At 49.1% G+C, this 17,599-nt stretch overlaps 1 protein-coding gene across 9 annotated transcripts in view; it reads left to right on the plus strand.

The window, feature by feature from the left end:
• Positions 1–17,599, plus strand: part of nubpl (nucleotide binding protein-like) — a 203,511-nt gene that overhangs the window by 48,477 nt on the left and 137,435 nt on the right. For all 9 annotated transcript variants that reach the window (XR_011937644.1, XR_011937642.1, XR_011937640.1 and 6 more), the window contains exons 3-4: positions 5,841–5,875; positions 11,806–11,890. Coding sequence is in view for 5 of the 9 variants with exons in the window: in XM_072488397.1 (XP_072344498.1) it covers positions 5,841–5,875; positions 11,806–11,890 (120 nt within the window). In the remaining 4 variants the exon portion in view is untranslated. The remainder of the gene's footprint in view (positions 1–5,840; positions 5,876–11,805; positions 11,891–17,599) is intronic.

Raw genomic sequence — 17,599 nt, forward strand, 5'->3', positions numbered from 1 at the left:
AGTTAGTGAGACACGACCTCCCCTTCACAAAACCGTGCTGCCTCTCGCTAATACGACCCCTTGCTTCCAAATGGGAGTAGATCTTGTCTCGAAGAATTCTCTCCAGTAATTTCCCGACCACTGACGGAAGGCTCACCGCCTGTAGTTCCCTGGATTATCCTTGCTACCTTTCTTAAACAAAGGAACAACATTGGCTATTCTCCAGTCCTTTGGGACATCACCTGAAGACAGTGAGGATCCAAAGATTTCTGTCAAGGCCTCAGCAATTTCCTCTCTAGACTCCTTCAGTATTCTGGGGTAGATCCCATCAGGCCCTGGGGGCTTATCCACCGTAATATTTTTCAAGACGCCCAACACCTCATCTTTCTGGATCTCAATGTGACCCAGGCTATCTACACACCCTTCTCCAGGCTCAACATCCACCAATTCCTTCTCTTTGGTGAATACTGATACAAAGTATTCATTTAGTACCTCGCCCATTTCCTCTGGCTCCACACATAGATTCCCTCCTCTGTCCTTCAGTGGGCCAACCCTTTCCCTGGCTACCCTTTTGCTTTTTATGCACGTGTAAAAAGCCTTGGGATTTTCCTTAACCCTATTTGCCAATGACTTTTCGTGACCACACAGGCTTCGTCTGTTCCCAGCCTTCTAGCCCTGACAAATGCCTCCTTTTTCTTTTTGACGAAGCCTACAATATCCCTCGTTATCCAAGGATCGCAAAATTTGCCTTTTTTTAAAATCCTTTTTCCTCACAGGAACATGCCGGTCCTGAATTCCTTTCAACTGACATTTGAAAGCCTCCCACATGTCAGATGTTGATTTACCCACAAACATCCGCCCCCAATCTAGGTTCTTCAGTTCCCGCCTGATATTGTTATAATTAGCCTTACCCCAATTTAGCACATTCATCCTAGGACCACTCTTATCCTTGTCCACCAGCACTTTAAAACTTACTGAATTGTGGCCACTGTTCCAGAAATGCTCCCCTACTGAAACTTCTCCCATCTGGCCGGGCTCATTCCCTAATACCAGGTGCAGTACAGCCCCTTCCCTAGTTGGACTATCTACATATTGTTTTAAGAAGCCCTCCTGGATGCTCCTTTCAAACTCTGCCCTGCCCAAGCCCCTAGCACTAAGTGAGTCCCAGTCAATTTTGGGGAAGTTGAAGTCTCCCATCACAACAACCCTGTTGCTTTTACTCCTTTCCAAAATCTGTCTGCCGATCTGCTCCTCTATCTCCCGCTGGCTGTTGGGTGGCCTGTAGTAAACCCCCAACATTGTGACTGCACCGTTCTTATTCCTGATCTCTACCCATATAGCCTCGCTGCCCTCTGAGATGTCCTCCCGCAATACAGCTGTGATATTCTCCCTAACCAGTAGTGCAACTCCGCCGCCCCTTTTACCTCCCCCTTTATCCCGCCTGAAACATCTAAATCCTGGAATGTTTAGCTGCCAATCCTGTCCTTCCCTCAACCAGATCTCTGTAATGGCAACAACATCATAGTTCCAAGTAGTAATCCAAGCTCTAAGTTCATCTGCCTTACCAGTAATACTTCTTGCATTAAAACATATGCACAGTCCCGCTGTTTTCAGTAACAGCTCCCTGTCTGCTCTTCCTCAGAGCCACAGTAGCCCTATTTCCTAGTTCTCCCTCAATGCTTTCACTTTCTGACCTATTGCTCCGGTGCCCACCCCCCTGCCGAGTGACACTGGCAAACCTTGCGGCCAGGATATTTATGTCTCTCCAGTTTAGATGCCACCTGTCCTCCTTATACAGGTCACACCTGCCCCGGAAGAGCTCCCAGTGGTCCAGATATCTGAAACCCACCCTCCTACACCAGCTGTTTAGCCACGTGTTTAGCTGCTCTATCTTCCTATTTCTAGCCTCACTGGCAAGTGGCACAGGGAGTAATCCCGAGATTACAACCCTTGAGGTCCTGTCTTTTAACTTTCTGCCTAGCTCCCTGAACTCCTGCTGCAGGACCTCATCCCCTTCCTGCCTATTTCGTTAGTACCAATATGTACCATGACCACTGCCTGTTTGCCTTCCCCCTTCAGGATGCCCTCTACCTGTTCGGAGACACCCTGGACCCTGGCACCAGGGCGGCAACATACCATCCTGGAGTCTCTTTCACGTCCACAGAAGTGCCTATCTGTGCCCCTGACTATAGAGTCCCCTATGACTATTGCTCTTCTGCGCTTTGACCCTCACTGCTGAACATCAGAGCCAGCAGTGGTGCCACTGCTCTGGCTGCTGCTGTTTTCCCCTGATAGGCTATCCCCCCCGACAGTATCCAAAGGGGTATATCTGTTCGAGAGGGGGACAACCACAGGGGATTCCTGCACTGTCTGCCTGCCCCTTCTGGTGGTCACCCATTTCTCTGCCTGCATCTTGGGTGTGACCACATTTATATAACTGCTATCTATGATGCTTTTCGCGGTCCAACCGAACCATGCGGTCTGTGAGGAGCTCCAGTTGGGTGCACTTTCTGCAGATGAAGCCATCCAGTACGCTGGAAGCATCCCGGACCTGCCACATCTCACAGTCAGAGCTCTAATTGACGTTGCGTTAATTAATTAGTAAATTAAATTTAAAAATTAAAAAAAAAAAAAGTTTCTGTTAACTATATCTTTCCTCGCACTAGATTTCTACTATAAATGTAAAAGCGAAATACAGTACTCTCCGATCACTGGCTTAGATCCCCCGATCTCTCTTTCCCCCCCCCCCACCCCGACCTCTCTCCCCCCCCCCCCCCCCCACCCCGATCTGTTCCCCCCCCCCCCGGATCTCCCCCCGCCCCCCCGATCTCACCCCCCCCGATCTCACCCCCCCCGATCTCACCCCCCCCGATCTCACCCCCCCCGATCTCACCCCCCCCGATCTCACCCCCCCCGATCTCACCCCCCCCGATCTCACCCCCCCCGATCTCACCCCCCCCGATCTCACCCCCCCCGATCTCACCCCCCCCGATCTCACCCCCCCCGATCTCACCCCCCCCGATCTCACCCCCCCCGATCTCACCCCCCCCGATCTCACCCCCCCCCGATCTCACCCCCCCCGATCTCACCCCCCCCGATCTCACCCCCCCCGATCTCACCCCCCCCGATCTCACCCCCCCCGATCTCACCCCCCCCCCGATCTCACCCCCCCCGATCTCACCCCCCCCGATCTCACCCCCCCCGATCTCACCCCCCCCGATCTCACCCCCCCCGATCTCACCCCCCCCGATCTCACCCCCCCCGATCTCACCCCCCCCGATCTCACCCCCCCCGATCTCACCCCCCCCGATCTCACCCCCCCCGATCTCACCCCCCCCGATCTCACCCCCCCCGATCTCACCCCCCCCGATCTCACCCCCCCCGATCTCACCCCCCCCGATCTCACCCCCCCCGATCTCACCCCCCCCGATCTCACCCCCCCCGATCTCACCCCCCCCGATCTCACCCCCCCGATCTCACCCCCCCGATCTCACCCCCCCGATCTCACCCCCCCGATCTCACCCCCCCGATCTCACCCCCCCGATCTCACCCCCCCGATCTCACCCCCCCGATCTCACCCCCCCGATCTCACCCCCCCGATCTCACCCCCCCGATCTCACCCCCCCGATCTCACCCCCCCGATCTCACCCCCCCGATCTCACCCCCCCGATCTCACCCCCCCGATCTCACCCCCCCGATCTCACCCCCCCCCGATCTCACCCCCCCCCGATCTCACCCCCCCCCGATCTCTTCCCCCCCCCGATCTCTTCCCCCCCCCGATCTCTTCCCCCCCCCGATCTCTTCTCCCCCCCCGATCTCTTCTCCCCCCCCGATCTCTTCTCCCCCCCCCATCTCTTCTCCCCCCCCGATCTCTTCTCCCCCCCCGATCTCTTCTCCCCCCCCGATCTCTTCTCCCCCCCCGATCTCTTCTCCCCCCCCGATCTCTTTCCTCCCCGATCTCTTTCCTCCCCCGATCTCTTTCCTCCCCCGATCTCTTTCCTCCCCCGATCTCTTTCCTCCCCGATCTCTTTCCTCCCCGATCTCTTTCCTCCCCCGATCTCTTTCCTCCCCCGATCTCTTTCCTCCCCCGATCTCTTTCCTCCCCCGATCTCTTTCCTCCCCCGATCTCTTTCCTCCCCCGATCTCTTTCCTCCCCCGATCTCTTTCCTCCCCCGATCTCTTTCCTCCCCCGATCTCTTTCCTCCCCGATCTCTTTCCTCCCCCGATCTCTTTCCTCCCCCGATCTCTTTCCTCCCCCGATCTCTTTCCTCCCCCGATCTCTTTCCTCCCCCGATCTCTTTCCTCCCCCGATCTCTTTCCTCCCCCGATCTCTTTCCTCCCCCGATCTCTTTCCTCCCCCGATCTCTTTCCTCCCCCGATCTCTTTCCTCCCCCGATCTCTTTCCTCCCCCGATCTCTTTCCTCCCCCGATCTCTTTCCTCCCCCGATCTCTTTCCTCCCCCGATCTCTTTCCTCCCCCGATCTCTTTCCTCCCCCGATCTCTTTCCTCCCCCGATCTCTTTCCTCCCCCGATCTCTTTCCTCCCCCGATCTCTTTCCTCCCCCGATCTCTTTCCTCCCCCGATCTCTTTCCTCCCCCGATCTCTTTCCTCCCCCGATCTCTTTCCTCCCCCGATCTCTTTCCTCCCCCGATCTCTTTCCTCCCCCGATCTCTTTCCTCCCCCGATCTCTTTCCTCCCCCGATCTCTTTCCTCCCCCGATCTCTTTCCTCCCCCGATCTCTTTCCTCCCCCGATCTCTTTCCTCCCCCGATCTCTTTCCTCCCCCGATCTCTTTCCTCCCCCGATCTCTTTCCTCCCCCGATCTCTTTCCTCCCCCGATCTCTTTCCTCCCCCGATCTCTTTCCTCCCCCGATCTCTTTCCTCCCCCGATCTCTTTCCTCCCCCGATCTCTTTCCTCCCCCGATCTCTTTCCTCCCCCGATCTCTTTCCTCCCCCGATCTCTTTCCTCCCCCGATCTCTTTCCTCCCCCGATCTCTTTCCTCCCCCGATCTCTTTCCTCCCCCGATCTCTTTCCTCCCCCGATCTCTTTCCTCCCCCGATCTCTTTCCTCCCCCGATCTCTTTCCTCCCCCGATCTCTTTCCTCCCCCGATCTCTTTCCTCCCCCGATCTCTTTCCTCCCCCGATCTCTTTCCTCCCCCGATCTCTTTCCTCCCCCGATCTCTTCACCCCCCCCCCCCCCGATCTCTTCACCCCCCCCCCCCCCGATCTCTTCACCCCCCCCCCCCCCGATCTCTTCACCCCCCCCTGATCTCTCTTCACCCCCCCCCCCCCGATCTCTCCTCCCCCCCCCCCCCCCGGGATCTCTTCTCTCCCCCCCCCGCCCCCGATCTCCCCCCCCCCCCATGCTGCAGTCATGGTACTTCAGCTGTGCCATTACTGTCCAATCTAATTTACTTTAGTTAAATTGTTAGTAATTCACACTGATAGTTTTAGAAAGCTGCACTCACCTAGCTTGGAGACCAGGAAGGAAACACAGGAGCTACTGGTGGCTGAAAAAAGTATGCAAAGGAACACCTCATTTCACCCTTTGTGTCGAATTATCTTCTGAACCAGATTTCCAGCTTCTCATTCAATTTCCATCTCTTTCAATCTTTAGGAGCACCTCTCTCTTTTCAGCGATATATGTCCTGCTTGGCAACTGGTGTAAGGTGGTAAATCAGAGGCACTCGAGATGAATCACTTTGTGGAATATCTATTCCAAGTTTTGGGGACGGTGGAGGGCTAATGGCTGGTGTGTTGTCTACTTTTTAATGTTTTCAAGCTGGTAGACATATATTAATTTTAAGTCCTGATATGTCGTTATGATGTATTGTACTGATCAAAATTTACTTTAATTCCAGTGAATTTGGCTCTGGGATTAGCAGCTGACAATTTGGTAGGTGGATGTGCTTTTACAGCAGAATTTTGTTAAAACATTGTATAAGATGTGACTTTTGTGTGAAAGTTAACGAGGGTGAGTATATCACTATAATTTCTACTGATACTATTATTATTCATATTATCACTATAATTTCTACTGATACAATTCTTATTGTAAACTCTGCTTTGTCAACACTAAACAAGTTAATGATAATTTGTCTTACACTTTATTTATGTAAAAATCCTGTGTTGTGTTGAACTTGGACCCAGAAGCCATAAAGTATGTAAATTTGAAATTTATTTATAAATTGTTAAATATGTTCGGAAAGGATTTTAATAGTTGAGACCAATTGTAATTTTCTTGGATACTCAGGTGACCTTATGACTCTTGAACTGAAAGCTGTACCAATAAGAAGGAGATTAAGGCTGGCAAACACAAAGGAGAGGGGGAAGCAGAGAAGGCATATTTACAAGTAGCTGTGCATGTTTAATATGGTTGAACCCACAACACAAAGCCAACGACTGGGTTAGAGCAGGGATTGTGAATAGGACCATTTTACTGCTGCTGCTTTAGTATTGCCACAGCCGACCTAATAGACTAGTTTAGTGGGGTTTGGATAAAGGACTATCTGGGGAATCTGTGCCATCAAGACTATCATGGACCTAGCTAAGAAGAGTCTCCAGAAGTGCTGTTTGGGTGAAGACCACCTCCAGGGATGTCTGTAAATGCCACAGTAATCATGAATCAGTTATGATTGTGACCATGGCCCCTACAGCTTCAAGAGATAGGTTTGCTTTAATTGGTTGATTTCTGTTAAATGATGGCCAGGCTTATGTGGTTCCACTTGGCGGCACAGTAGCGCACAGTGGTTAGCACTGTTGCTTCACAGCGCCAGGGACCTGGATTAGATTCTTGGCTTGGGTCACTCTTTGTCCGGAGTCTGCGCGTTCTATCCGTATCTGCATGGGTTTCTTCTGGGTGCTCCGGTTTCCTCCCACAAGCCCCGAAAGACATGCTTGTTGAGTGAATTGGACATTCTGAATTCTCTCTGTGTCCCTGAACAGGCGCCAGAATGTGGCAACTTGGAGATTTTTGAGTAACTTCATTGCAGGGTTAATGTAAGCCTACTTGTGACACAAATAAAGATTATTATGAAATGAATGTTTTAGCACAATATGCATTTTTTGTTCATGATGTGACTGCATTTTTGTAAAATGACTGCTGTGTTATAGAAACATTGTCCACGTTGGTTTACTGAGAAATAACGTATACTTTATATTTTGATACTAACAGCTGTGGTATTAGAAATTCTGTCACTTATCCTTTTCTCTCTCGTATAAGATGCACTACCCTGAATATGGTTGGGGAGGTGCAGGTTTTTTGTTTGAATGAGCAGCCTATTTCTTTCTTTATTGGTGGGTGCTAGGGGAACATAGAACTAGGGTGGGGTCCCGACCTCTGGTTATCCTGTACTTTTGGTTGCTCTTCCTCTTTTTCCTTCTGGGAGACCCTGAGGGCTTGGTTATAATCTGAACATGTTGTTACCGGCTCGCTCTGTACAAATGTATAGAACAATGTTGGTTTTGTACGGCACCTGAAATTGGGGTTAAGTTGCGCTGTGTGAGATATATGTAACTTCCCTCAGGACTGGATCTTTCGCGTATTTTTTTTAAATATAAGGGTGGGTGCGAAGAATCCGTGATTGGCTCATGCATGTGTACAAATGGATCTGGTTTCCGAGGCGAGGAGGCTGTGGTGTGTCATTGGAGCCTTTGGTGCTGCGATAGTTGAGGGAAACATATATACATTTAAAATATATATATATATGTTTATTAAAGTTTTTAAACACAATTTTTCACCCTTACAAACAATAAACCCCCCCCCTTGTAACAAAATAGAAAGAAAACGCACATAGCAAGATATATACATGGTAAAACAATATGTTACAGAGCTTTGTACACTGGCTCCCTCCCGTACATGCCAGTTTCCCAAATCTTTCATGTGTTCTCTTGCTCAAACACCCCCCTAGGCAACCCCCCCCCCCCTTCACAGGACATTCCCCCCCCCCCCCCCCGGGTTGCTGCTGCTGCTGACCGACCTTCCTCTAACGCTCCGCGAGATAGTCTAGGAACGGTTGCCACCGCCTGTGGAACCCCTACGCAGACCCTCTCAAGGCAAATTTTATCCTCTCCAGCTTAATGAATCCAGCCATGTAATTTATCCAGGCCTCCACGCTGGGGGGCTTCGTATCCTTCCACATTCGTAAGATCCTTCGCCGGGGGAAACATGTATACATGCCCACACATGGCGTGAAAAATTTATCCTGAGCTCTCGAGGTAATTGCGAGCAGATGCGGTTTCGCCATATTTTCATGGCTTCATCCTGTTTCGCTTTGGTCTCTGTTGGGGCTAAAGAGTTGTCTAGCTATGTCTAATGAGTGTATCCAGCCGGTAATTATGTAGTTCTCCTGTTCCCTTCTGTTTTCATGTAGGTTGAGCGTTTTTTGGCCATATAGTTTTTTTTTTGTAATTTTGTTGCGTTTTCAAAATTGTAAAACATTATAATAAATATACTTTTTACAAAGAAATTCTGTCACCAACATTGGGGGTGGAAAAATCCGAGTGTGCTATGGAGCAAGAAAAAATCTGACATGGTCGGGGCCTCATAGTATCGTCGGTCCACCTCCAGTATGGAGTCGACCAGTTGTTGCCTCGTCACCGTCTCCTGCCTATCGTGCTTTGTAGGAGATAATTTCACCCCTGATCATAGCCTTCAGCGCCTCCCAGAGCGTGGAGGGTGAGACCACCCCGTTCTGGTAGTTGGTAATGTACTCGTCTATGACGTGATATTTTCTCATAAAATGAGTCTGTGGATATCTGTGTTGGGGATTTCCGCCATGGTCTTCTTTATAAATTCCATGTCGTCCCAGTTGGGAGTGTAAACGTTGACCAGGACCATTGGTGCCCCATTCAGGACCCGCTGACCATGACATATGGTACCCCTGGGTCCGTAACCGTCCTTGTTGCTGTGGACATTGTCCTCTTATTTAGTAGTATGGCTCCCCCCCCCCCCCCCCCCCCCCCCCCCCCCCCGACCCTCGCCTCGTAGCATGAATGGTATGTCTGTCCCACCCAGTCCTTTCTTACTCGCAGTCGGTCCTTCTCCTTCCGGTGTGTCTCTTGGAGGAGGACTGTTGGCTTTCATACTTGTCAGCGGACTATTCTGGTGGTGTGTACCCCCATCGCCAGGCGCTCTCTCTCCCCAGCGGGAGACACGCCCTCCCTCACTCATACCTCCTGGCGCTAGCTTTCTTGCTGGTGTGGTGGCCCTTCCCCTGGGGTCGGTTTTAAGCCTACCCTTTGCCCGCTGCATAGCTCCCAATACTTTTTCTCCTCACCCTCTCCTGCGCTCCGCTGCCCTCACCCATTCCTTCCTATATTCAGGTTCAGAGCGAAGCGGTACAGTCCTGCGCAAAGTGTTTCTTGGGTGGTTTTGGTTGTTTCAGTCCCTTTGGGTGATCTATTATTCACCGCTGCCTTTATGGCTGTCTTCCCAGCCCGTTTTCCTGAATGAATTTGTCCGCATCCGCCGGTGACTGTGAAGTAATGCTCCCTGCCTTGAAATGTGACCCATAGTTTGGCCAGGTACAGCATCCCATATTTCACCTTGCTTTTATAATGAGCCGCCGTGGGTTTCGGCTGTAGTGACCTGCCGCTCTGTCTATCTCTGGCAGGTTGGGGCAGCTGTCCCTTCCCACCAGGCTTCCCAGCATCTGGGCCACATAGTCCATAGGGTCCTTGCATTCAGTTCCATCTGGCAGGCCCACTATCCTTAGGTTTTGGCGCCATGACCGGTTCTCTTGGTCTTCTATTTTCACCTTTAGACTTCCCCGCACCGCCACCAACCTCACTATCTCCATCTCTAGGGTGACGTTCCGGTCACTCTGGTCTGTTGAGGCTCTTTCCAATTCCTTGATGGTGTTCCCCTGGGCCTCCGGTTGTTTTTCTGCCTTGTCCAGGGCCACTGCGACCACCATCCTGACCACAGCTTTAATGTAGCTCTTTATCTCTTTCTTGAGGTCCGTTAGCCCCTTGGTGAGGACCTTCATCCACCCTCCGGTGAGGGGGAGCCCTGCGTGCAGCTTGTTGTGGTGTGGCCGTCGTTTCTTCGCCTCGTGCGTCAACTGTCTCAATTGCTCGCTTCTCTTGGCTTCTGCTGCTTTTTGTTTCTTTGCGGCCTCTGGATCTACTGTTGTTGGGCATCGTTACTTGTGATGCTATTGGAGTTGTTCTAGCTGGCTATTTTGGATAAACGAGCTTAATTTCAAATTCTTGGGAGGAGAGCCACCTTTCATGCGTCTGCTCAGCACATCCCTGTCACCGGAAGTCCAAATCCATGTAGACATGGGAAGACCGTGCAAACTCCACAGTCACCCAAGGCTGGAATTGAACCTGGGTCCCTGGTGCTATGAGACAGCTGTGCTAACTACTGTGCCACCGTGCCGCCCCTTGAGGGTTCCATAAGAGCATGGCGTCCCGCTGTTTATGGGGGTTACTTTCCTCAATCTCACAAATAGCAAAATCAGGAACAACAAATATACTTTACAAGGGAATCAATTAGATAGGATCCAGCCATCGTAAGGTTTTACATGTATTAAGGATAAAAGGCAATAAAAAATGTTTTTAATGAAGTTTCTGAAGAAATTGTTCAAGAAAAATTAAAATGTTGTTTTGATTACCATACTTGGAAGTGTAGATGGACTGTGATTGGGGCCACAGGGCTGCACGAAATACATCATGGACACCTTCCTTTTCTTTTACAGTTTTTTCCCTTTATTTTTGCCTTTGCTGAAGATGGCTTCTCTTTTTTTTATTTCTCTAAGTTTATTTGCTTTTTTTCACCTTGATGCTTGCCACTTTCCCTGTTCCGGGGGAGTGATTATGTGGGGCAGGCCATCTTCATGTTTAAGGTTTTCACAATGTACTTCAGAGCCAATGATGCTGAATTGAATTCAATAGTGTAGCACAGTGTTTTTCAAACTTTTTTTCCAGGGACCCATTTTTACCAACCAGACAAACTTTGCGACCCACGCCGGCCAACTTTTGCGACCCACGCCGGCCGGCCTTTGCGACCCACGCCGGCCGACCTGTGCAACCCACCATTTTGCCTTATTGTTTGTTGCTGACAAAAATGGAGGAAATGGCTTTTCGTCCTTTGGCCACAATTGTCCCTTTGTCCCTTTGGTCCCTTTGGCCTTGCGAGCTGGGGGGGAAAAAAGACTGCGACCATATGAAAAAAAACTGCGGGCGCACTGCGCATGCGTGCCCGATCATCGATGTGCAGTGCAGCCAAATTTTTAAAATCTGTTCCTGGCCATTTTGAAGGCCGCTTGCAGCCGGCATTATTAAAAGCCGGCTTCTGCGGCTGTTGCGAGCAGATTTGCGCGATCGGGAGCGCCGCGAAGGACAGCTCCGTGACCCTCCCGACAACCGCCCACGACCCACCCGCGGGTCACGTCCCGGAGTTTGACAATGCGTGGTGTAGCATGGTTTCTCTCTCACCTCATGGGTTTGAAGAGAAATTAGCATTGTTGATATGTTTTTAATATATATTTTCATAAACATGTTATTTAAAATGAGATTGGAAAAATAAAGTCTCAACCTGAAAAATAGAAAATTTTGCAAATGACAATAAATCCCTAAAGGGGAGATAACTGAGCCATTTGGGCAATGACCGTATCAGAACCAAAGGTACCTGTTGCAATTTCTGCTCTGTTTGTAATCCTGATTTGGGGCTGACATTTTGAGCCTAGTTCTTTTGGGGAATTAGATGTTTGCTTTGTTGCAAAGCTGTCTTCTTCAGTTGTGTTACAATGTAAGGCTGAATATATCCAACACTGTTGACCTGAATTGTCCAGTAAATCTGTTATTTTTCCTCTGAGTAAGGTCGTGGGGCTGCTGGATGCAGATGTGTATGGTCCATCGATACCACGTATGATGAATTTAAGGGGAAATCCAGAGTTAACAGACAGTAAGTTTCTTAACCTGAGGTATTATAAATTAAGGTTGCAGGAAGTTCCATGGAGTATTGAAGAAAGAAAGTTAGATGAATAATTTAAGAAAGTTACATATATTTCAGACAAATCCTAATGCGTCTTGCTGAATTTTGTGAATGTTGTTGTAAATGACAGAATAGGTGACATCGAAGAGCCCTAGCAAAATTAGTCAATGGGAATCGGGGAGAAAACTCTCCGTTGGTTGGAATCCTATCTGGAACAAAAGAAGATGGTTGCAGTGGATGCAGGTCAATCATCTCTGCTCCAAGACAGCACTGCAGGAATACTTCAGGGTTCCTCAGCTGCTTTATCAATGACCTTCCATCCATCATAAGTTGGCATGGTGGTTAGCACTGCTGCCTCACAGCGCCAGAGACCCAGGTTCGATTCTTGCTGTGGGTGACTGTCCATGTGGAGTTCGCACATTCTCCCCATAGCTGCATGGGTTCCCTCTGGGTGCTCCGGTTTCCTCCCACAGTCCAGCGGCTGGTTTAGCTCACTGGGCTAAATCGCTGGCTTTTAAAGCAGACTTGGCAGGCCAGCAGCACGGTTCAATTCCCGTACCAGCCTCCCCGAACAGGCGCCGGAATGTGGCGACTCTGGGCTTTTCACAGTAACTTCATTGAAGCCTACTCGTGACAATCAGCGATTTTCATTCATTTCATTTCATTTCAAGGTGTGCAGGTGAGATAGATTGGCCATGCTTAATTGTCCTTTTATGTCCAAAGGTTAGGTGGGGTTGCAGGAATAGGATGGGGGACTGGACCTAGATAGGATGGATGCAGACTTGATGGGCCGAAAGGCCCTTTTCTGCACTGTTCTATTGTATAAGGTCAGAAGGGGTGAGCAATGGTCAACGCCATCTGCGATTCTTCAGATACTGTCCGTGCTCATGTCCAAATGCAGCAAGTCCTAGACAATATACAGGCTTGGCTGGCAAGTTGCATTTGTGCCACACAAATGCCAGGCAATGACCATCTTCAACAAGAGAGAATCTAACCATAGCCCCATGACATTCAATGTCATTATCATCCCTGAACCCCCCACTATCAACATTCTGGAGGTTACCATTAACCCGAAACTGAACTGGACTAGCCATATATATATATATAGTCTGGCTACTGGAGCAGGTCAGAGGCTAGGGATCATGCAGTGAGCAATTCACCTGACTCCCAGAGCCTGTTCACCCCTCCTGACTCACCAAAGCCTGTCCACCATCTGCAAGGCAGAAATCTGAAATGTAATGGAATACTCTTCCCTTGCCTGGATGAGTGCAGCTCCAACAATACTCTAAGCTCAACACCATCCAGGGCAAAGCCTGCTTGATCGATCCCCCTTCCACAAACATTCAATCCCTCCACCGCTGACGAACAGTGACATCAGTGTGTCCCATCGACAGGACTCACTGCAGGAACTCGTCAAGGTTTCCTTTGGCAGCACCTTCCAAATCCACGACCATTACCATCTAGAAGGACAAGAGCAGCAGATACCTGGAAACATCACTTCCTGGAGATTCTTCTCAAAGTCTTTCACCATCCTGACTTGGAAATATATCACTTTCCTTCACTGTTGCTGGGTCAAAATCCTGGAATTCCCTCCCTAACAGCATCCTACACCTCTGGGACTGCAGTGGTTCAAGAAGGCAGCTCACCACCACCTTCTGTAGGGCAACTAGGGATGGGCAATAAATGCTGGCCTAGCCAGCAACGCCCACATCCCAAAAAGTAAATTAGAAACTAGCGCATAGGTTTCACAATAGTATTTAGGGGTTTGAAATGATTTGTGGTGATAAATAATATGTTGTGGTGGATAAGGGTTTTGCTGACTGGGTTTGGAGGTGCTTATTGGGTTTCTTTTTCTATTTTATAAACTAAAATGACTTTAGTTTTGAAGTGTACTTTATCCTGAAGTGGGTCTGCTTTCTGTTGTTTGTATGGCATTGGCTTGTCCTTCAACACGCCACTCCGTTAAGATGTCCAAACCCTTAGTGGTGTGAGGATGAGGGAAATTGAAAAATTTCAAGAATGGATGTGCAGAACATTGAATTCATTCAACCATGTTGAAGGAAACAATTGCTTTTTCTTCCAGCAACTTGCTGGAGTCTGTTGTGACTCCTCAAGGTCAAAGAGAGTTCCTCAAATGGTATTGTGGTTACTGTATCACTGAGCAGTTCTGAATGACATATAGGCAGTCTCACATATTTAATCGAGGAAATTTTTTTTTTTTAAACTTGAGAACTTGTAAGTCAAAGCACCCTTCTTGGGTTTGAATCCAACCTAAATCGACACAATAGATTAAATTGGAGAGAATAGATTAGATTAGGGTGGATCAGTATATAGCACTGCTGTCTCGGTTTGATTCCAACTTTGGGTGACTGTCCACGTGGAATATGTACATTCTTCCTATGTCTGCGTTAGTTTCCTCCGGGTGCTCTGGTTTCCTCCCACAGTCCAAAGATGTGCAGGTTAGGTGAATTGGCCATGCTAAATTACCCCTTAGTGTCCGAAAGGTAAGTGGGGTTACGGGCATAGGGTGGGGAGTTAGGCCAGGTAGGGTGCTCTTTCAGAGGGTCGATGCAGATTCAATGGGCTAGATGGCCTCTTTCTGCACTGTAGGGATTCTATGATTCTATGAAATAAAACCAGTCAAGCTTAAATAAACAAGGGCAGCACGGTAGCACAAGTGAATAGCACTGTGGCTTCACAGCGCCAGGGTCCCAGGTTCGATTCCCCGCTGGGTCACTGTTTGTGCGGAGTCTGCACGTTCTCCCCGTGTCTGCGTGGGTTTCCTTCGGGTGTCCGGTTTCCACCCACAGTCCAAAGACGTGCAGGTTAGGTGGATTGGCCATGATAAATTGCCCTTAGTGTCCAAAAAAGGTTAGGAGGGGTTATTGGGTTACCGGGATAGGGTGGAAGTGAGGGCTGAAGTGGGTCGGTGAAGACCCGATGGGCAGAATGGCCTCCTTCTGCACTGTCTGTTCTATGTTCTTAGTCTAGTTCTAAGCTATTGAAGGACCAGAGTACAAAAGTTCCCCATAATCATATATTAGTCATCTTCATAAGGTTCAGGTGGTAAATTTTGATATTTGAACTGTAATCTGTCTGATTAAATCATGCCCTTAGTGAGGGAAACCTGCTTGCCCAGTCTGATTCTGTGTGACATCAGACCCACAACAATGTAATTGTTTCTTAGCTGCCCTCCTCGCAATCTGTTCTGTCAAAACCCTACAAAGGATTCAAGGAAGAATAGAACCACTTGGCTTCTACCCAGACAATGGATTTGGATGCTACAAAAGCACAGCAGGCTCAATTGATCCTTTGTAAATTTTGCCAAAGTAGGAAAAGCTGTCCCACAGAGTAATCTGACATAGCTTTACTCACAAAATCTACAGCCAATGTCTCGGACTCCTCCATCTCCATCTCTGGCTCTATCCTACAGTGCAATACAGTATGGGGGAATTATCCCTGGGTGTTCTGACTTTGATTCCAGATCTCATGTAGTCTCAAGTCCTCAGCCAAACATGGGCAAGGAAACTTGTTGATTGTTATCAACAGTGTTCCTCCATGTTGATTACCATTTGGAAGAAGCACTGAGGGTAGCTGGGGCACAGAGTATACCCTGAATGGGGACTTCAATATCTTTCACCAAGTGTGGCTCAATAGTACTTCCAGTGAACAGGCTGGCCAAGTCCTGAAGGAAACCGATGCCATGGGAAAACCAATATGAGAGAAAAGCCTACTTAATCTCATATCCTCCGATCTGCCAGTTGCAGAAGCATCTCTTCATTACTGTATTAGTAGGAGTGATTTCCGCATTGTCTTTCTGAGTCAAAATCCCGTCGTCACATGGAGGTCACACTCTTATCGTGCTAAAAGGGATTGATTCGGAACAGATCTCCTAGCTCAAAACTGGACATCTGTGGGCCATCATCAACAACAGAATTGTGTTCCACTGCAATCTATAACTTTGTGGTCCACCATATTCCTCACTCTACCATTACCATCAAGCCAGATGACCAACACGGTTCGATGAGGTTATAGATGAGGATATCCAGAATATCCCTGGGACATATCTGAAAATGTGGTGCCAATTTGCCAATGTTACATCATAGAATTACATGCTAAACTGTCAAAACTGTCAAAATATTGACATTGCTAAGCAGTTCCACAACTAATAGATCAGATTAAAACTCTTGTCTAGCCACAATAGGTCGTGAATGGTGCTGAACAATTAAACAGCTAAGGGGAGGTGTGTCTCCATGATCATCCCCATCCTCAATGATTTTTAAAAAAATTTAGAGTATCCAATTCATTTTTTCCAATTAAGGGGCAATTTAGCATGGCCAATCCACCTAGCCTGCACATCTTTTGGATTGTGGGGGGCGAAACACACGCATACACAGGGAGACTGTGCAAACTCCACACGAACAGTGACCCAGAGCCGGGATTGAACCTAGGACCTCGGCGCCGTGAGGCAACCGTGCTAACCACTTGTGCCACTGTGCTGCCCACCATCCTCAATGATAATGGAGTGCATCATTTCAGTGCAACAGACAAGGCTGAACAATGTGCAGCCACCTTCAATCAAAAATGCTGAGTGGATGATCTATCTCGCCCTCCTGAGATCCCCAGCACACTGATGTCAGTCTTCAGCCAATTTAATTCACTCCGCGTGATATCATGAAATGGCTGAATACGTTGGACGATGGGCCCTGATAACACTCCGGCTGTAGTACTGAAGACTTGTGCTGCAAATCTAGCTTTGCCTTTAGCCAAGCTGTTCCAGTATAGATACATTTCTTGGCAGCCTTCCGCCTCTTGAAACGATTGTTGTGCTTCGGTGCTTAACTCTGTATTCAACATTGGTTAGTGTGGCTCAGGAGCCCCAGTCTGGCATAGCAGTCTCTGCCATATTTACTGCATACATAGAACATACAGTGCAGAAGGAGGCCATTTGGCCCATCGAGTCTGCACCAACCCCCTTAAGCCCGCACTTCCACCCTATTCCCGTAACCCAATAACCCCTCCTAACATTTTTTTGAACACTAAGGGCAATTTAGCATGGCCAATCCATCTACCCTGCACGTCTTTGGACTGTGGGAGGAAACCGGAGCACCCGGTGAAAACCCGTGCAGACTCCGCACAGACAGTAACCCAGCGGGGAATCGAACCTGAGACCCTGGCGCTGCTAAGCCACAGTGCTATCCACTTGTGCTACCGTGCAGATGAAGTACAGCTCCATAGCTGACATCCATCCAACATTGCCTTTTCCACAAAATGGCCAAATCCAATCCAATCCATTACTGCATCTTCAGCTTTCTCCCCAACCACATTATTGAGGGTGTGGACAACAGTGTTAGTCAGCACATACTAAAAACCAGTTTAACAATGCTCTAGTTGAGTTCCACCAGGACCATGCAGCTCAAGACCTCGTCATAGCCTTGGCTCATACATGGATAAGAGTGGTGATTTCAAGAAGAGTAAACTTGACATTGAGGCAATATTTGGCCGAGTGTGGCACCAAGGAGCCAGAATAAAACTGAAGTCACTGGGGATCAGAGGGAGAGATTTTCCATTGACCGGAATCCAGCCTAGCACAAATGAAGATGGTTGTTTGAGGTCAATCACCTTAGCTCTGCAGGAGTTCCTCAAGGCTGTTTCTTAGGCCCAATCTTCATCAGCTGC

The sequence above is a fragment of the Scyliorhinus torazame genome, chromosome 2 (assembly GCF_047496885.1).
Source record: "Scyliorhinus torazame isolate Kashiwa2021f chromosome 2, sScyTor2.1, whole genome shotgun sequence".
NCBI lineage: Eukaryota > Metazoa > Chordata > Chondrichthyes > Carcharhiniformes > Scyliorhinidae > Scyliorhinus > Scyliorhinus torazame.